Genomic DNA, 21854 nt, shown 5'->3' with positions numbered 1-21854 from the left:
GTAAGCACACATCAATATCTAAAGAGAATACACTACTTGATATGTTTCAGAGATCAGATTAGCAAGGTGGATTACAAAGGGTTGCGGTAAATCACAAGAGGGAGTCTAAATTTGTTTAAGTCAATTGCTTTTGTAAACTTTGATACTTTAATAATTAATTTCATTCTCTGGGCGTGGCCCCGTGGACTAGTAGTGTTTGAAAGAACACTGATACCACATACAATTCTCTTGTGTCAAGTTTTTAAATTCTGCATTATTTATTTCTGGTTTGTTTCTACAAAATTATGTCCTGCAGTGACAGAATAACATTCTGCTACTGCAGACTGTCATAGCAGTGTTTTTACTGAAATGTAGTATAATTATTGGTTTTCGCAAAAACTCAGTTTTTCATTTGGTATTAGAGAGGGACACTAAACTCTTAGTGTGATCCTTTTAACATTTTCCTGTATTTTAACAATATGTTTCCCTTTCCAGAAGGAAGTTCTATTGTTCGCCCACCACTCCTCAATGATTCTAACTATCCTTATTGGAAGGTTAGAATGATAGCTTTAATCAAGTCTCAAGATGAAAAGCATGGAGGATGTTTCTTTCAGGATGGTCTCCTCCTGTTGTGGTAGATTCCGAAGGTAATTCTAAATTAAAATCTGAATTTGAATGGTCTACTGAAGATGATAAATTATCTGTTTATAATAGCAAAGATTTACATGCTATATTTAATGGAGTAGGTGAAGGCTGTATTAAGCTTATATCTTCTTGTGAATCCGCTAAAGATGCTTGGCAAATCTTTCAAACTTGATTTGAGGGAAATTTTGATGTTAAGCGTTCTAAGTTTTCTGAAAGATTATCTGATGTAACTAATGACTATTTTTCTCTTGGTGAAAAGCTTGATGAATTTGTTCTTGTCAGAAAAATTGTTAGAGTTCTTCGAAACAGGTTTGACACTAAACTCTTGGTTATGGAGGAAGCAAAAGATTTTAGCAAGATGAAGGTGGAGGAGTTAATGTGTTCTTTGCGTACTTTTGAACTGAATCAACAAATCAAGCAGGAGGACAAACCAAGGTCCATTGCTGATAGAGGTAAGGGTATTGCTTTTAATGTTGCTGAAAAAGAAATTTCAGATGATGAAGAAGATGATGAGATGGATGTTTTAACTAAAAACTTTTAGAAATACATGAAAAAGATAAGTGACAAAAAGAATTTTCTAAAATTCTCCAAAGGTAATACTTTCTCAAAACCTTCAATGACTAACAATCAAAAGAGAATTCAATGCAGAAAATGTGAAGGTTTTGGACATATTCAATCTGAATGTGCAAATACACTGAAAATGAATAAGAAAAGTTCCAATGTCACATGGAGTGACGATGAAACTGATAGTAATGAAGATATTTCTAAAAATATTGCACTAACCTCAGTTTCTTCTAAGTTTTTTTGTGATTCACAAGTGAAAGAAAGATTGGTATATTTGAATAATACCATTGAAAAAGAAAATTCTAATTCTGATGAATCTGAAATATGTGAGGAGTCACTGACTAAGTCTTACAAGGTTATGTATGAAAAGTGGATACATGTTACTTCTGAAAATAAATTATTGTCAAAAATAAATAAACAATTGTCTCATCAAACTGAATCTCTTGAATTGAAAATTAAAGAATATGAGACTGATTTGTGTGTAAAAGATGAGAAAATTATTGTATTAAAGAAGGAACTTGAAAATTTTAACAAAAATATTCAAATGCTTAACATTGGATCTTCTATTTTTGAGGAAGTTTAAAATGCAGGTCAAAGAGGCTTTGCTGGTCTTGGATCAATTGGTACTGAAAGTTCTGGATTTTTTTTTTTTTTAAAAAAAAAAATCTAGTGTTTTAGCGAATTTACCTGCTTCTGCAAATTTAAATCTGCTGCTACTAAAATATCTTTTGCAGAAGCAACGTCTCCAGTAAGTTCATAAAGGATAAGATCTCAGGTAAGAATGTTTGTTCCAATTTGTCATTTTTGTGGTATTAAGGGGCATATTCAACATAAATGTTTCACCATGCAAAATTTACACAAAACAAATTATTTCAGTAATTTGAAAATTTTTAAAAAGAAACATAAACAAAAGTAGATTGAAAAAGAAAAATGTCTAGATGGTTTTTTTGATAAAAGTGTTGCTCCTCAAATGTGGTATTTTGACAGTGGTTGTTCTAGACATATCATAGGTGACAATGATTTTTTAGTGAATATTAGACCAATGCAATGTGGTGAGGTCACATTTGGTAATGGTGTAACAGGAAATGTCATTAGTATGGGAACTCTCAATTTTGAAGGGTTACCAAGGTTGAAAAATGTTAATCTTATTGAGGGACTAAAAGTTAATTTACTTAGCATTAGTTAGATTTGTAATCTTGTGATTAAGGGTATGTTGGGTTTTATGCCCTAAATAAAACTCAATTTCAATGTAATCCAATTTATTCGACATCAATAAAGAAACAGAAGTATTTTTCATTCATTTGTGTATGTTTTGGTTCATCTCATCAATTGCTTGTCTATTTGATTTATAAATTCATCTGAAACCCTTTTCACATACTTGATCCTGTTTATTGTGTTGTCAACACATTGGAAAGTAAACATGACTATGTGAATAAAGATTCCTAGATTTATCACACACAGGGTTTTACTGATATGATAATCTACAACAGAGTTTACTTGCATTTGGTATAATGCTATGTTCTTTCCAGAGCATTGGTTAAAGTAAAGCTCAGGTTGGGTGCATGGAGTATGCATCGAAAGGGACCGATATTGAACTTTGACTTAGATTTATTAAACTTACCGTAATATCTATTCAAGTCAATATCGCCTAGTTGATCCTAGATCAAATGATCTAAATCCTGATATGATTAGGCTCAATCTCAAGAGTGTTATTCGTGTTCTTTGATTTGTTAGTTAAGCCTACTTTTGGGTCAAGGTGATACGTACATTTTGGGAACACGGTAGTGCAATTGAGTGGGAGCGCTAACATAAATATGGAATCTATAGCTTCTATCTGGCGAATAGAAAGTAAAGGATGATTTCCTTCGAGCTTGACCAAACGAAAATAAATGGTGGAGTACTCATTTCACATAGCTGAAATATCATTTATACGGGGTTAAGTGTTTTAAGGATAAAATACATTGTAGGGTGTCACGGTTATCTAATCCCTTTACAGTGTAGATCATTCATATAGAGGATCATTGATCAAATTAGGATTATAACAATGGATAACTAATGACGTGTCTATATGGTGGAACATATAGAGCGTTCTATATAACTGAGAGTGCAATTCTAAGTTCTATGCGTGGATTCAACGAAGAATTAATAAGTCAGTGAATTTAAGTTATAAATTCTTGATCTGCTTATTGGAAGCTCGGTTATATAGACCCATGGTCCCCCCACTAGTTGAGATAATATTACTTGTAAGACTCATTTAATTGGTTTTGATTAATCAATTATAATTCTCAAATTAGACTATGTCTATTTGTGAATTTTTCACTAAGTAAGGGCGAAATTGTAAAGAAAGAGTTTTTAGGGCATATTTGTTAATTATGATACTTTGTATGGTTCAATTAATAAATATGATAAATGAAAATATTATTTAATAATTATTTATAGTTATTAAATAGTTAGAATTGACATTTAAATGATTGAATTTGAAAATTGGCATTTTTGGGAAAATGAGATGTAGAAATGATAAAACTGCAAAATTACAAAAAGTGAGGCCCAAATCCATATAGCCATGGCCGGGCACTTTTATAGACATTATCATCTGATATTTTTATTATTATAATGCTAAATAATTCAAACCTAACCCTATGTAGAATGCTATAAATAGATAGTGAAGGCTTCAGGAAATTTACACTAAACTTTCACTTCTTGTTTCCTTCAGAGAAAAACCTGAGTCTTCTCTCTCTAACCTAGCCGCCACCTATACCCTCTTCTTCTTCCTTGAATAATTTCGAACCTCTTAGTGATAGAGTAGTGCCCACACACATCAAGTGATACCTCAATCATAGTGAGGAAGATCGTGAAGAAAGACATTCAACAAGAAGGAGATTCAACACTAAAGGAAGGAGAGAAAAAGATCCAGGTTCAGATCTTGATAATACTCTGCGACAGAAAGGATACAAGGGTTAGAGATCTGAACGGAAGGAGACATTTTATTCCGCTGCACCCAATGTAAGGTTTCTCATACTTTATATGTGTTTAATTTATAATCGTTTTAGAAGTTCATATTTAGGGTGTTAATCAACATACTTGTGAGTAGATCTAACATCCTGGTAAAATAATATCCAACAGGGTATACTGTCAATTTTGACAATGATCATTGCTTTGTTCTTAACAGTAATAAACAATGCATTTTTAACACTTTACTTTCTCTCTACAAGGCCAGAGCTTTTCTCTCTTCACACTTTCTCCCTCTAAATGAAGCTAGACTTAGTCATTTTTTCCTGAGTCTCTTGTAATGCAATTAGCTTTTTATGATAATAAAATCTCTAAGTAGACGTAGCTTGATTACTTTCGCGATAAGGGGAGTGAACTATTATAATTGTGGTGTTCTCTTTTTACTGTCTGTTCATACATTTGTTGGCTGCTACTGCTAATCAGATTGTACAGATTAGTTGATCGCTTTTCACCGTCAACACCTTTCTCATTTTCTTTCTTCTGAATTTCTTTTAAATTCAATCCAGCCTTAAACTTTGTCGTGGTCAACATTTCTTTGCCATATACGATTGTATCAACAAAATATTCATACACCTTTGGAAGTGAACTCAACAGAATGATAGCCTGATCTTTATCATCTATTTTCACCCCTAAGATAGTTCAAGTCCAGAGTTATATGTTGTAATCATCAAGATAATTCCTCATCTCTTTAGATTCATCCATTCAAAGTGTATACAATTTTTTCTTGAGATACAATTTGTTAGCAAGGGATTTCTTCATGTAGTTTGAAACAAATTTGTTCCAAAGTCCCAAAGCATTATCTTCATCATCAACTTCTCTCAAAACATCATCACCAAGATTCAGGAGAATGGCATTATGTGTCTTGGGTTCAATCTCAAGTTTCTTCTTTTTTTCTTCTATCAATCTCATAACTTCTGCATCAAGTGCCACATAGATTCCTTGGTGAACTAAAAATACCTTTATTTTAATTCTCCTTAAACTGAAATCATTTGATCTAGTGAATCTGTCCACCTCAAATCATTTGTTGATTGCATTTCTTGAACTCTAGTCCCTGCGGTCTGATATTATTTGTAGTGAATTATTTCACTTATGTCCCGAACAATAACATTAACAAAGAGCACCACATTTAACCAATTATAAACTATAAAACCAGAAAATTTAAAATGTTAGAAAAACTTTACTCAAAATGATGAATTTTATTGAATATGATCAACACCAATACAATCTGAAATTACAACACACGCATGAAGACTGTGGTGATTAACACTAATTATAAACAAACCTCACACTGAGGAATACTTGATCAAACACACAAGTGTCGTATTTACAACTCTCAATCACTTAATTTCTTAGACAAAATTATTGTAAGTAGAGATGCATCTCGACTAAGTTTAGATTCATCTAGTTGCAGTCTTAATCTAAGTCTTGGTGTGTGGAATTCTTTTTATATAGGCATAAGTTGTTAGTTAGGTTAAGTAGTGTAAGAACCAACTAACATAACTAGCCACTTAGCCAACTAGGATTAAAGGTATTGATGTGGCACCTATTGAAGGAGGCAAATCCTAATAAGTTGTTTTAATGATAAAACTAAGAGAGTCTTTCACAAATACAATAATATTGTTTCAAGTGAATTTGTACTAAGGGTGTTTGAGGTACGGCTGGTGTGGGTTTAAACCAAACTATATATGTAATTTTTGTAATTTCTCAAACTGTAACTGCACCACAAGACCTTAAAACTGTAAAAACCACATTGCAAAAATGTTGTGCGGTGCGATTTAGGCGATTTACACTATTATCATTATCAAACATTAAAATAAAAATTAAAAAATTAGTCTAATAAAGTTTCAACAATTAAACAAGAAAAAAATTATCTTATCAAACTTTTAACGTCATAAAATATATGCTAATGAAGTTATTGTATCGTTTCTAAAAAATTATATAATATACATATATTACATATTATATATATATGAGTATGCTTTTAATGAGTATTACTTATGTATGAGTATTTTATTATTGACCATTGGATCTAATCTAATAGTTGATATTTATAATCATTAATTAAATATTAAAAAATTAATATTTCTTATTTTTCCACTTCTTTTTTTGATTTTTTTTATTCCTTCTATATTCCTAAAATAAATAAAACTATTAATAGAAATAAAAATTTATATATGGAATTGTTATTTAATTAAAAAGTAAAAAAAAAACTAAGAAACTATTTTTAATTAAAAAAAATCATTTTAAAGATTAAAAAGATAAAAATATATATATTTATCTTTTTATAAAATTTGCTCAGAATTCTAAGTTGTGTTACTGAGAACAAAAAAAATAATTTTAAGCTTTAAGCTGTAATACATATGGAATGTACAAGATTTTTGTAAACCTATAATCTTTAATTTCATAATAATTAACAATCATTTATATGTTATTATTTTTTTCAAAATACTTGGGCTTACCAAAACTTATAAGAACAAAACCAATGAAGAAAATTTTAACCAAAAAAAAAAACGAAGAAAAAAAGTGTCATAAATATTACTGAATAATGGCAATTGCTAACACAAGAATTTCAACACAAAAAATTATATCTGACCCCTAGATTATCATCTTCCAATCCTAAGTATATATAAATAATGAACAACACCTCATTAGTTATACTATGAGAATGATGGATGGTAATGTCAAAAAAATCATTAGTTGATAATAATAATTATCTAACAATGATACCCAAGTAAGAACTAAGAAGTATTGTAGCGTTTCATTTTTAAGAGTATGAATAATATTAAGATAATTGGATTCTTATTTTCTTAATAAAAAAAATAAATTAATATACATGTAAGTGATCCTTAGTTTTACAATAATAATATTAATAACCTCACAATTTCATAAAATAATAAAGTAGTAATTTCAATTAGTTTCTAAAAATAATTTATCATTTTTCCATACTATTGGTTGTAATCATTATTTTCAATTTTATAAAAAATAAATATAATTTATTTTTTTTAAAATATTGTTGGGAACTTGCTATAAAAGGTTATTAGATTGCTACATTATTAATTTTTTTTAGTACCCATCAATGGGTATTACCCATTAATATATGGAACACTTCTTAATGGGTATTACCCATGAATGGTTACTAAACAAATTTAACTATAAATATTAATTTTAAAAATATCAAACTATCAAATTTTAATCTAATAACGTATAATGAAATCACAAATTTGAATTTCTATGCTCAATTTAATTACTTAATTAAAAAAAATATATCAGAAAATATCTCTTTTTACACTATATTAAAAATATGTTCATACAAAAATATTTAACTCAAACTCAACTATTTCTTTTAAAATTTTTATTGCTAAAAACTTTTTTTTAATTTTTTTTTACAGATGGAACAATCTCAGTCCATATGATATAAAAATGAGAGATTTTTTTCTAATTAGATAGAAAAATTATGCATAAAAACTTAAAATTTTCTAATTTTACTCATTCATGGGTAATACTCATTAAGAGTGCACTCATATATATATATGGAATACTTTTTAATGGGTATTTGTTGGGTTTTATGCCCTAAATAAAACTCATTTCAATATAATTAGATTTACTTATTAATATAGATCAGAAATAACATTTAATGTTGCATGGTTCACATGATTTATTTCATGATTATATGTACATAATGTATAGATTCATCTGAAACCCTTTTCACATACTTGATCCTGTTTATTGTGCCGTCAACACATTGGAAAGTAAACATGACTATGTGAATAAAGTTTCCTAGATTTATTAGACACAGGGTTTTACTGATATGATAATCTACAACAGAGTTTACTTGCATTTGGAGAAGTGCTATGTTCTTTCCAGAACATTGGTTAAAGTAAAGCTCAGGTTGGATGCATGGAGTATGCATCGGAAGGGACCGATATTGAACTTTGACTTAGATTTAATTAAACTTACCGTAAAATCTATTCAAGTCAATATCGCCTAGTTGATCCTAGATCAAATGATCTTAATCCTGTTATGATTAGGCTCAATCTTGAAAGGCTATTCGTGTTCCTTGAATTGTTAGTTAAGCCTACTTTTACGTTAGGGTGATACGTACTTTTTGGGAACACGGTAGTGCAATTGAGTGGGAGCGCTAGCATAAACATGGAATCCATAGCTTCTATCTGGCGAATAGTAAGCAAAGGATGATCACCTTCGAGCTTGACCAAACGAAAATAAATGGTGGAGATCTCATTTCACATAAGTTGAAATATCATTTATACGAGGTGTGTTTTAAGGATAAAATACATAGTAGGGTGTTACGGTAATTTAATCCCTTTACTGTGTAGATCATTCATATAGAGGATAATTGATCACATTAGGATTATAACAATAGATAACTAATGATGTGTCTATATGGTGGAACATATAGAGCATTCTATATACTGAGAGTGCAATTCTAAGTTCTATGCGTGGATTCAACGAAGAATTAATAAGTTAGTGAATTTTAGTGCTAAATTCTTGATCTACTTATTGGAAGCTCAGTTATATAGACCCATGGTCCCCCCACTAGTTGAGATAATATTGCTTGTAAGACTCATGTAATTGGTTTTGATTAATCAATTATAATTCTCAAATTAGACTATGTCTATTTGTGAAATTTTCACCAAGTAAGGGCGAAATTGTAAAGAAAGAGTTAATAGGGGCATATTTGTTAATTATGATACTTTGTATGGTTCAATTAATAAATATGATAAATGACAATATTATTTAATAATTATTTATAGTTATTAAATAGTTAGAATTGGCATTTAAATGGTCGAATTAGGAAATTGGCATTTTTGAGAAAATCAGATACAAAAGGCGTTAAAATTGCAAAATTGCAAAAAGCAAGGCCCAATCCACTAAGTGTATGGCCGGCGACCTATTGTAGGTATTTTAAGTTGATTTTTTCATTATTTTAATGCCAAATAATTCAAACCTAACCCTAGTGGAATGCTATAAATAGATAGTGAAGACTTCAAGAAAATTAGACTTTTTCCTGACACTTTCTGAATCAGAAAAACTGAGCCTTCTCTCTCCCTATCTGGCTGACCACTCCCTCTCTTCTTCTTCAATATTTCGAAATCCTTAGTGTATGAGTAGTGCCCACACACATCAAGTGATACCTCAATCATAGTGAGGAAGATCGTGAAGAAAGATCATCAGCAAAGGAGTTTCAGCATCAAAGATTCAGAGAAAGAGATCCGTGTTCGTATATTGATAATGCTCTGCTACAGAAAGGAATCAAGGGCTAGATATCTGAACGGAAGGAGTCATATTATTCCGCTGCACCCAATGTAAGGTTTCCTAAACTTTATATGTGTTTAATTTATCGTTTTAGAAAGTTCTTATTTAGGATGTTAATAAACATACTTCTGAGTAGATCTAAGATCCTGGTAAAATAAATTCCAACAACTGGCCTCAGAGCCATGGTAATTGATTTACTTGCAAGAAATTTGGACTTTAAAACGATTGTTTGTATGTTCTTTGGATGGTATCATGTTGTATTGAGTGTTATTTGATGATTGATTGATGTTTGTAAATTTTCGTGAAAAATAATTGCGATTTTGTTTCTGGAATTATTTTTATTGGATAGTATGGGAAAAATTAAGCAAGTTAGCCTTTTACAGAACTGAATTTCGATTTTATTTGAATTAGTTATGAATTTTTGAAGATTTGAAAAAATCGGGGCTGTGCTGAAATTTTCCTGCGATCGCGAAACTGTCCGTACAGTTCACAATTTTTTTGTTTTTCTTCGATTTTTCATGCTTTTTCATGGAATTAACTTCCGATTTTTGGTATAGTTTTGTATTTATACTATTACTATTCCTAATTCAATTCTAATTATCTTTTTGAATTAATTTAATATTTTTTAAATTTAATTCAAGATATTAGTGTAATTTGAATTTGAATAGAATTAGTATCTATCTTCTTGCTTAAAAATCTATCTTATTTTAAAATTTGATTATATCTTATCTTATTTTAAATTTAAAAATAAGATATTTATAATCATGTAATTTTTAAATGATATAAGATATTTTGCTAATTTTTTAAATTTTGTTATTTTATTTATTTAAATTACATTTAAAATTTGAAAAAGATATTTATTTATCTTTTCTAATTTTTTATTTAATTTTTATTTATAAAATAACATTTAAAATTTAAAAGTAGTTAGCAAATTTTTGAAATGATATTTAGGTTGGTTGAAACCTAATTTTTCAAAAAATTGTAGGTTTAATTTTAAATTTAAATTTTTTAAAAATTTCGAATTTTTCAAAATTTTTTTAAATTTTCGAATTTTTTTTTATTTAATTAATTATTTTCGAAATTAAATATTTAATTTAAAATTAAATAAATCCTACATTCAACTATCCAGCTAACCTTGTTGCAGGAGTATGTTTTAGCTTATGTGTAAGTTTTCAAAACCTATTATTACTTGATTGCAAATAGCCATGGTTACTTTTTGCCAGATCTAATGATCTGATGGCTCCCTTGGTCAAGTTAATAATTTGTAACAGGTATATTTATAATCTTCTTTCATCTGTGTATGACTTAGCAACATGATAGGACCCATCCAAAGTGTGCCTGTGTGAGCCTATGTGTTTAATTTGATTATAGATACATATAGGTTGTTGTTGCTAAAATAAATTATCATAGTTCTTGATAGAATTTATTTAGGCCCATTTAGTTTTTGGACCTATTCAATTAATAACAGTTGTTCTTATTAAGGTTAAATTCCTCTCTTTTGGGCCTTGTGTGAGAGTTGGGAGCCATAGAAGTGGGTACGACATACTGAACCCAGCACCCCCTCACATGAACCACCCCAATTGTGAAGGCCCATTTGCCTGATTTGAATGACTGTACTAGGTTAATTAAACTAGTTTAACCTAATAAAATTGATTAGCAACATAATTAATTTCATTTATTTTGAAATTAATTTAAGAAAATTATAGTTTAAAGAATTTTTTATTCTAAGCTAAACTATATGTATTTTCTTGTATTTAATTAAATATAGAATTATAACCATCTAGATTCTTTCTGGAACTTAATTTAAATTTTTCATTAAATATTCTTATTTAAGTTGATATTTAGTTATCTACAACTAACTAACTTAAATCTGAATATCTTTTGAATTTCAAATTTCAAAATTAAGTTGAGGAATTTTAGGCATTGGTTATTAAGATTCTTTAGATATTTTTTAAGTTAATATCTTTTCGAATATTAACTTAAAATGGAATATTTTCAAATTAAGTGGTTACAACTTAATTTTTGATATTTAATTAAATTTAAATTTGAAAATATTTAAGTTCTAGATTTTTTCTAGTACAACTTAAATTAGATATTTTTTCAAATTTTGTGGAAAGATACTTAGTCAAATAAGATATTTTCTAGATAGTTATTTCTAGATTACTTATTATTTCTAATATTAAATAGGAAAATATTATAAATTGTGAAATTAATTATTTAAATAATTAATTTTGGTACAATTTATTTTAAGTATATTTTTTCCTAGTATTAAACTAGAGATTAATAATTAAGCCTTCTCTACACTTAATTATTCATTTCTTGAATTTAATACATTTAATTAATTTGAAAATTGAATATCTAAGTTGATTTTTATCATCATACTTAAATATTTTTTTTTTCATGACATTTAATTAAATAGAAAATTATTTTTAGTTGAAATTTATTTTTTCAACTAAATTTAAATAATTTTCAAAATATTTTTTTTCTTTATTTTATTAATCAATTTTCGAAATTACATTTCTTAAATGCTAGAATTTCGAATTTTATCTTGAAAAATAGATTAAGTTGTAAATTAATTATTTATTTTAATTAATTCTTGGATCAACTTAAATCGATGATTTTTTCATTTATTGATTAATTTAACATAAATTGAATTAAAGTATATTATTAGAAATCGAATTAATTAGTCAAAGGAAAATCTAGATAGATGATATTTTTGCTTGAAGTATTTTTCTAGTGTATTTAATTAAATAGAAAATTAATATTTAAGTTGATTTTCATCATCATACTTAAATATTTGAAATTTTTCTTATATATTTAATGAAATAGGAAAATTATATTTTTTGTTGTAAATTAATTTTATTAATTAATTTTGGGCCAACATTAAATTAGAATAATTTTTCCAGGATTAATTTTTTTATTTTAACATGCATTTTCGAAAATTGTATTCTTAAATACTTTAATTTTTCGAAATGCAATATATATTTATAGAAAATTAAATTTGAGTTGTAAATTAATTTATATTAATTTTGTAACAACTTAAATTGAATATTTTTCTAAATAATTATTGGAAATTATTACTAAGATGGAAATAATTCATGTTATTTTCTTATCCATCTAAGTAAAATTTATAAATATTAAATTAAAATTTATATTTAGAATTTTTCATTCTAAATTGGAAATTTTAATTAAATGAATATATATTTAAAATAAATAGAATAAATAAAGAGAATCAAAGAAAATACAACTCCTTTTAAATAATGAGCTTTATTATTAAGACATTCGATCTCCATTGTGGGTTTTACACCGCGTTTGTTTTAGTGAGTAATCCTCCTTAATGGAGGAAAGTTCATTAGCAATTTCGCACCGTTTAACCTCGCATGATAAGTAGTTTGTAAGTGTTTTGTATGGTATGGATCACCCTAATGGTGGCGACCATACTTGACTTGCAAATTGCGAAACAATGGTGGAAGCTCATAAGATAGAATTGCCTTGACTCTCGCCTAAACGGGACAACGCTGAATTCCAATCTTGATCGAATAAAAGGTTGCTAGAATGTTTAACATTTTAGACGAGCTGACAACTCTATTCAATGAATGGTAGCTTTGACTCTCGCCTAAACGGGACACTGATATCAGTTTGTTGAAAACCTTGGAAATTATTTAGGATTGTAAGTTTTAGTATTTTCACTTGTCATTCCTACTTGTTATATGTTTATAATTTCTGAATTGTGTATGAATTTATATTGAACCATGTTATTTTCTGTTATTAAGTTGTAGTTAAATTTCGAATCTTCATTGTTGGTCTAACTTGGCTTGTTTATCTAATGAGATAAATCCCTAGTGGATTTTCACCATTAGACATTCATAATAGTGTTAGATCTCGAAAGATAAATATTGTATATGCGACATCTAGCTGTTCATCAATTGATGACACCTTAGACTAGTATTTTTACGATATGAAACAAGAAGGTTGTATAAATAAGATTACTTTGACTTTCGCTAATCGAAGCATCGTTGGATTCTTATTTTAAAGGAAATTATCCTAATTCCTCTTAGCTTATTCATTTCAAATTAGCTTTAAAAACATATCATTGGATGAATGGTCTATAAATCATTTCATGTCATTTTATATGACGCATATGATTATAATACTGAAATTCTATTCCCAATTGATATAAATCCTCAATCTTAGAAATCTCCTACTTGTATGGGCAAATCAGACTTAGAGTTATATTAGTAGTGCTGGTCCAAGATAGAATTACTCATTATATTTGGTATAAATTTAAGTCTTTGACTTTAATTTTAGATTCCAAATAGAAATTTTCTTATATTTCTAATTCAAGAATACAATACAGTTACACTTTCTTAAGTGTTTAATATCCATCTTCTATTAATGGATTAAAACTGTATGGAATATGAGTTAGGTATTCTGTGACCAGGATCCACTTGCAGTATTCTAAGAACTCTTTGATGTAACTAAACCTACGTCATCAAAAGACACTACCACATTTTTTTTTAATCTATGGCATTTGTATCTTGTTCATAGTGGATTTGACAAGATCCATCTCTGCAAAGAGTTAATATGCCTATATCCACTGAAAGTAGTTCATCTCATTCGCAGATGGATGTACATTCAGGGGTGGATATGAGTTTTTCGTTGTATTCTTAAAACGATAACTCTAGATTATACCTTTTAGCAAAGAAATTTGAAATGTTTGAAAAATTTCATAAATTTCTAGCAAAGGTTAAAAGCATTAAGGTAAGTGGTTAAAGATCTTGCGAACTGATAGGGGTGGAGAAATAGTTAGTTGATATGCAGTTCAAAGATCATTAAATTGATTTTTGAATTATATCCTAACTTACCTCCCCAGAAATTTCGAGTTGCATGTTGATGATTAGTTACTAGTCGTTGCCTAATTCCTTCTATGGTAATACAATTTCAGAATGATGTAATATTTGTATACTTAATGTAAATCATTACTAGATTCATGGATGACCTAATCAAAATCTTAAGAAAAGCTAGAACTGTTAACCATGGTTTCTTAGCTATTCTAAGTGATTAGGGGTGGACCATCCCATTGTCAATAGATAAGAAAGTGTTTGTTCAAACAAATACTACTTTCCTAAGAAAATGACTAAGTCTGAAAAACAAGTAGCAAATAAAGGAGATATTTAATTCTTGATTCCAAAAGTGTTCTATCATCTTATATAACATATGATGATCCCACTGCCTCTGTTGTCTTGTCACAACCGAAGAGATCAATACCATTTAGTTTTCTTAGACATAATTCACGGTGCCTTGTCGTAGTGGGAGAGTTTCTAGGAACTCACCTTCTTATGACTTGGGAGACACTAGTGATTAAAATCCATTGTGAGTTTAAACAAGTAATGGATTGTCAAGATAAGAAACTAAGAAGAAAGCCAATAGAACTATGGTTTAATCCATTCACATGGAATAACCTAAAATTTTCTATTACAAGGACATAAAAGGGAATTTTAGTTAATAAGTCTATTCAATGGACTTAACAAACTTCCTGTTTCTAGTATTATAGGTTTTAGTTTATCTAAACCTATGGCTTGTGGTATACCTGGGAATTACTTACCCTAATGCAAGCAACTTACTTTAGTAAGATGCTGAAGCATTTTCTTTCTAATGGAAATCTATAGAAGCTTCACAACTTCTTAGGTATAGATTTTATTTATCTAAGGAAAAGTCTTAACTATTCTAGAAAAGATAAAGCCATGAAAGAATTTCTTATATCAACAGTGAGAGGTCTTAGATATGCTTTTGTATGCCTTAGACCAGACACCTGCTGTTGAGTGGGAGTAATGAGTAGGTATCAGATTAATCCAGGAGAAGAACATTGGAAGACAATCAAGTAAATCCTAAGATTAAGAAGAGGAACTATATGTTAGTCTATAAGAGTGTGTTTAAAACTCTTAGACTACACCACATCAGATTTCGAAATTTGCCTTTGTGCTAGTAAATCTTTCTGATAAGATGGTGATTACTCTGGGGGTGGAATAGTGATTTTGGAGAAGTGTAAAAACCTATCTGAAGTCTCTAGGTCTACTAGAGAGGGACTGAATGTTAAGGTTGCAGGAAAGGTACTTATTCAGTCTAAGAAAAGTTCTATACATTTTTGGCATCATTCCAAATTGCCTTAAACTACTAGTGTTAATTTCCTGATTAACCAAAAGTAGTTGCCAAAGATATAGAATCCAGTATCCCAAGAGAGTAGACATATAGAGAGGAATTTCACATTATCAATGATTTTGTGATTAAAGGAAGAGTAATGGTGGAGAAAAGGTTGTGTTTAATTCAACCTTTCAGATCCTATTACGAGGAGTTTACTACTACTACACTTGATTTGTATATCAAGGTGTTGAGATTATTTGAAACGCACTTTTTGTTTTATATTAGTGCAAGTGGGAGTTTGTTGGGTTTTATGCCCTAAATAAAACTCATTTCAGTATAATCAGATTTACTTATTAATATAGATCAGAAATAACATTTAATGTTGCATGGTTCACATGATTTATTTCATGATTATATGTACATAATGTATGGATTCATCTGAAACCCTTTTCACATACTTGATCCTGTTTATTGTGTCGTCAACACATTAGAAAATAAACATGACTATGTGAATAAAGTTTCCTAGATTTATCAGACACAGGATTTTACTGATATGATAATCTACAACAGAGTTTACTTGCATTTGGAGAAGTGCTATGTTCTTTCCAGAACATTGGTTAAAGTAAAGCTCAGGTTGGATGCATGGAGTATGCATCGGAAGGGACCGATATTGAACTTTGACTTAGATTTAATTAAACTTACCGTAAAATCTATTCAAGTCAATATCGCCTAGTTGATCCTAGATCAAATGATCTTAATCCTGTTATGATTAGGCTCAATCTTGAAAGGCTATTCGTGTTCCTTGAATTGTTAGTTAAGCCTACTTTTAGGTTAGGGTGATACGTACTTTTTGGGAACACGGTAGTGCAATTGAGTGGGAGCGCTAGCATAAACATGGAATCTATAGCTTCTATCTGGCGAATAGTAAGCAAAGGATGATCACCTTCGAGCTTGACCAAACGAAAATAAATGGTGGAGATCTCATTTCACATAAGTTGAAATATCATTTATACGAGGTCAAGTGTTTTAAGGATAAAATACATAGTAGGGTGTTACGGTAATTTAATCCCTTTACTGTGTAGATCATTCATATAGAGGATAATTGATCACATTAGGATTATAACAATGGATAACTAATGATGTGTCTATATGGTGGAACATATAGAGCATTCTATATACTGAGAGTGCAATTCTAAGTTCTATGCGTGGATTCAACGAAGAATTAATAAGTTAGTGAATTTTAGTGCTAAATTCTTGATCTACTTATTGGAAGCTCGGTTATATAGACCCATGGTCTCCCCACTAGTTGAGATAATATTGCTTGTAAGACTCATGTAATTGGTTTTGATTAATCAATTATAATTCTCAAATTAGACTATGTCTATTTGTGAATTTTCACTAAGTAAGGGCGAAATTGTAAAGAAAGAGTTAATAGGGGCATATTTGTTAATTATGATACTTTGTATGGTTCAATTAATAAATATGATAAATGATAATATTATTTAATAATTATTTATAGTTATTAAATAGTTAGAATTGGCATTTAAATGGTCGAATTAGGAAATTGGCATTTTTGAGAAAATCAGATACAAAAGGTGTTAAAATTGCAAAATTGCAAAAAGCAAGGCCCAATCCACTAAGTGTATGGCCGGCGACCTATTGTAGGTATTTTAAGTTGATTTTTTCATTATTTTAATGCCAAATAATTCAAACCTAACCCTAGTGGAATGCTATAAATAGATAGTGAAGACTTCAAGAAAATTAGACTTTTTCCTGACACTTTCTGAATCAGAAAAACTGAGCCTTCTCTCTCCCTATCTGGCTGACCACTCCCTCTCTTCTTCTTCAATATTTCGAAATCCTTAGTGTATGAGTAGTGCCCACACACATCAAGTGATACCTCAATCATAGTGAGGAAGATCGTGAAGAAAGATCATCAGCAAAGGAGTTTCAGCATCAAAGATTCAGAGAAAGAGATCCAGGTTCAGATATTGATAATGCTCTGCTACAGAAAGGAATCAAGGGCTAGATATCTGAACGGAAGGAGTCATATTATTCCGCTGCACCCAATGTAAGGTTTCCTAAACTTTATATGTGTTTAATTTATCGTTTTAGAAAGTTCTTATTTAGGATGTTAATAAACATACTTGTGAGTAGATCTAAGATCCTGGTAAAATAATTTCCAACAGTATTACCCATTGATGGGTAGTAAATAAATTTAACTATAAATATTAATTTAAAAATATTAAGTCATTAGATTGTGATCCGATGGCGAATAATAAAAGAAAAATTTGAATTTCTACGCTTAAATTAGCGACTTAATTAAAGAAAATATCAAAAAATATATTTTTTTTACACTAAATCAAAAATAAGTTTATATGAAAAATATTTAAGTAAAACTCAATATTTTTTCATCATTTTTTTGCCGATTTTTTCTTTTATTATTTTTTTTCAGCCGATGGAACAACCTTAGCCCATATAATGAAAAAATGAGATATTTTTCTAATTAAATAGAAAAATTAAACATAAAAACTCAATATTACCCATTAAGAGTGTCAAAAATAATATGTTAATAATAAGAAGTTAGAAAAAATAAAAAATGAGAATAATTTAAATTTGATTGTATAGTTTAGACTTTATAAGCATATGAGTTGCTCATATGTGAAAAGAGAAATCATAATATAAAAATTAGTATTTTTGTAATATATAATACGTTGTGGTTTGAACTGTGACTATTAAATTCAAAATTACAAACCGCACCATATCATGCAGTTTGGTAAAAATACAAATTGCAACGGCACTGTAAAAGATTTTCAATTATATTTTTTATATGGTGTGGGCAGTTTCATGAACTCCTAATTTGTACAATGAAGCTAATATTAATTTTTTAATACCTTGTTTAATTGAAAAAAAAAAAAAATAATGAAAAAAAAAAAGAAGTTTGTTTATATTTTTTTTTTACACAAATGGGAACTTTAATTTTAGATAATTTTAGTCACAAATCATAATATCAATCAAAACAATTATATATATGCCTTGATAGAATTTTCTTTGTAGAAATTTATGTCACTATAGTGATTTATTGAGCTGAAATATCAATCTAACCAACATCGTCATGATAAATCTTCATTCCTCATGTTTATAAATATAATTAAAGAGCATAATGTGAGAAAGACATAGTGGGGTTTGCTTTGTTTTGAAACCACAGATGTGTTGGTTCAAAATTATTGAAAGATATTGGAATAAAGGCACAAAATGCAAGAGAGAAGACATTTAAAATGGACACAAAATTGAGCCCAAAAAAAAGTGGTCCCCGATTAGCCAGAGAAGATTGATTCATTATTTCATAGAACGAAACCACAGAATTTAATTTCTACATTATAGAGAATGGATGCCCACGGATTTAAATGCAAAGATATAGCTGACCCTTTTTTCCAAATTCTGACACAAGTTTTTTGGGTGCCTAATTGGCTAATCTAATTAAATTTAAAGAGGGGCCACTAAACCATGAAAGCTTTTTTTTTTTTTTTTGAGCAATCCGTGAAAGCTTATTACTTCTCCATTTCTCCTCTTATTATTAATGAAGAGTGTTGCTGTCGACTTTCTGTTATAAATTTTACGCTTGAAAATACACGTCGAAATATTTTTTCATTTTTTTTTACTGCAGTGTTCATTATACATACAACATCATCTTTGTAATTTTTTAAAAAATTTCGAATAATTTATAATGTCAAAAATACATTTGAAGTTTTTTGAACACGCGTGGTAAACTGGAATATTAAAAATTCTGTTTTTGGTAATGTAAACTATTCGGAATTTTTTAAAAAATTACAGGGATGATACTGTAATTATAACGAATACGGCTATAAAAAAAATATTTCGGCATGTAATTTCAGATGTAGAAATTGACTAAAAAATTGTAATAAAATATTGTAATTAGCACTCCTCATTATTTTATATGTGACCCCCAATACTACACATTTTAATATTCCTTAATTAGTTCCTTATCCTTAGTTAATTATTCTCTAAACCTTTCTCTCCCACTAAAAACTACTTTTCAGAGCAAATTAATATATACTGACCCATCTGAGATGCTTATGTCTGTCCTTTGTTTTTTGTTTTTTCTTCTTTATTCTAGGATTTATATATATTTATATATATGTATATATTTATATAATACAATGTGTTTTGCGTTTTAGGGATAATTAAAGTGGGTTTTAAGGATTAAATTAAATTAAACACACACCGACTTTCTTACTTGAGTTGAGCCGAAACAAGTAAAGAAAATCCAGCCTTTTACATCCTGTATAAGGGCCTCATTGTCTGCATAATTTGTAGCCACCAACATGGGCAAGTTTTCTTAATGTTAGAATAGATCTTTGATGCTCATTTAAGTTTTTGCACTAGACCAAAATTTTTGCTTTCATTTTGTCTTTTTTGACTTAAAAAGAATACTTGTTGCCTATCCATTTAAAAATTATTTAGAGCCAAACAAACCTATACATATTACATATATATAAATATATGTTAGGTTCTTTAAAATTTTGTGCCTTATAATCATTTATATTATTTTATTAATTATGTTTAAAAAATTATTAAAAAATTATGTTTAAGCAAGAATATAGTGTAGTATAGATCCATTTATATTGAAACTGAGATCATCAGTCGTCCTGTTTAAATATAAGTCTATATAATTTGTCCTACTATTATTTACTAATAAACAAAGTTTTTTTAAAAAAATAATTAACAAAAGTATATGGAAAAAAAAAGAATAACAATACAAAAAAGATTAATATCATATGTATGCTTGTATAAATTTTTACACTATTATATATTTACTAATAGTGTGGATATCAATGTTTGACACGTGGCATGAAGGATGACATCATGGAATTGAGTAGACCCGAGTCATAGTAATCAAGCTGGGAGGGGACCCTAGCCCTACGCCCAAGCTAACTCCGGGATCTGTAGGATGGAAGTTTGGACTTTAATAACTTGAATCCAACCTAGTATCTTTCAGTATTCTGTACCATGAAGACATGGAGCAACCGAATACAAGGTTCGGCAGCTGAAATTACATGAACTTGCAACTCGAAAACTAATCTAGGCACCTAGGGTTTCTGCTCGCCGCCTAAGTTGACATCCTCAACTAGGGTTTCAGTTTCCAAGACCGTATTAGTGCAAAGTGGCCAAAACTTGCATTGGGACATCGACTTGACATATCACACACATGTTTGAGGCATATAAATCATATTCGGAGCAACTTGATTTTTAAGCACCCGGGGCTGAGCCCTGAGCACCCAACACCCAGATTGACAATTTGACAATTTTGGTGCCTTCCAAGTGTTCGATCAAAGATCCAACTTTTGCTTTAAATCTGTCTCTATCAAAAACAGGGAAATAGGTCTTTTTTGAGGAAAAACAACAGTTCCTAGGCATAAAAAACAAGGTCTGGCACCCAAGTTGACACCTGGTTCTGGCCCTGCCCCCAGGTTGAAAATTTGCAAACTTGGGCCACAAATAATGGAGTTTTCCCAGAATTCTTTCGAGCATCATCTTCGTCTTCAGAAAATATTGAGAATCAACTATTTCAGGGAACCAAACAGAACATGCAAAGGGGCAGAAGAGGGGTCAGCACCTAGGTTGAAACTTGGAAAATGCTTTCTTTGTACTTTTTTCTACTATTTTTGTGGGTCTCCTTCACTTATAAAAGGAGAGCTCCTTTAGCTCATTTTGACCATTCAAAACACCACCCATAAGGTCAAAGCTTCTCTCTTTAGAATTTCTCTCTCTAGAATTTGAAGCTTTTAATACTTAAACACTTCCTGTAATTACCATCTCGTGAGAAATAAAATCTCGAAGTAGACGTAGCCCCATTACTATCGCGATATAGGGGATAAACTACTATAAATTGTTGTGTCTCTCATTAATTATTTCACAAACTTTCTATTCTTGCCAATCTAGCGAGCAGGTTAGCTTAAAAATATAGTCTAGATTTCTGAGTCAACATTTTTGTGCTTTCATTGAGAGCCACAACTTAAGAAAGTGTATAAACAAGATGGTTGCACCACGTTCTACAAGTGTTGACAGAAAGACTCCAGTAGCTAGCCAAATAACTGAGGGGCACGCCAGTTGAAGGACTTGGAACTGGGACTAATTATGCACCCCAAGCGCCAGGAGTAGGCCTTTAAAAAAGCTCCTCAACTCGTCCTCCAAGGCCACCAACAGCAACTCCCAGTACT

The 21854-nt window shown here is 29.5% G+C and overlaps 1 protein-coding gene across 1 annotated transcript; it reads left to right on the top strand.

Moving 5' to 3' along the window:
- Window positions 1–1240: 1240 nt before the first annotated feature.
- LOC133031250 (uncharacterized) lies at window positions 1241–2374 on the top strand. The gene is made up of 4 exons (XM_061104708.1): window positions 1241–1690; window positions 1779–1811; window positions 1923–1936; window positions 2176–2374. Exons 1-4 carry the CDS (start codon window positions 1241–1243, stop codon window positions 2372–2374), a joined length of 696 nt encoding a protein of 231 aa, XP_060960691.1.
- Window positions 2375–21854: the final 19480 nt, after the last annotated feature.

Source organism: Cannabis sativa, chromosome 9 (assembly GCF_029168945.1).
Source record: "Cannabis sativa cultivar Pink pepper isolate KNU-18-1 chromosome 9, ASM2916894v1, whole genome shotgun sequence".
Lineage (NCBI taxonomy): Eukaryota > Viridiplantae > Streptophyta > Magnoliopsida > Rosales > Cannabaceae > Cannabis > Cannabis sativa.
This window is presented reverse-complemented; position numbering and strand designations above follow the sequence as displayed.

Excerpts from the sequence above, each read along its gene's own strand:
- LOC133031250 (XM_061104708.1), top strand. The coding sequence starts at position 1,241 with ATGACTAACAATCAAAAGAGAATTCAATGCAGAAAATGTGAAGGTTTT. Across the intron at positions 1,691-1,778 it reads TAAAAGATGAGAAAATTATT|GTCAAAGAGGCTTTGCTGGT; the intron begins GTATTAAAGAAG and ends TTTAAAATGCAG.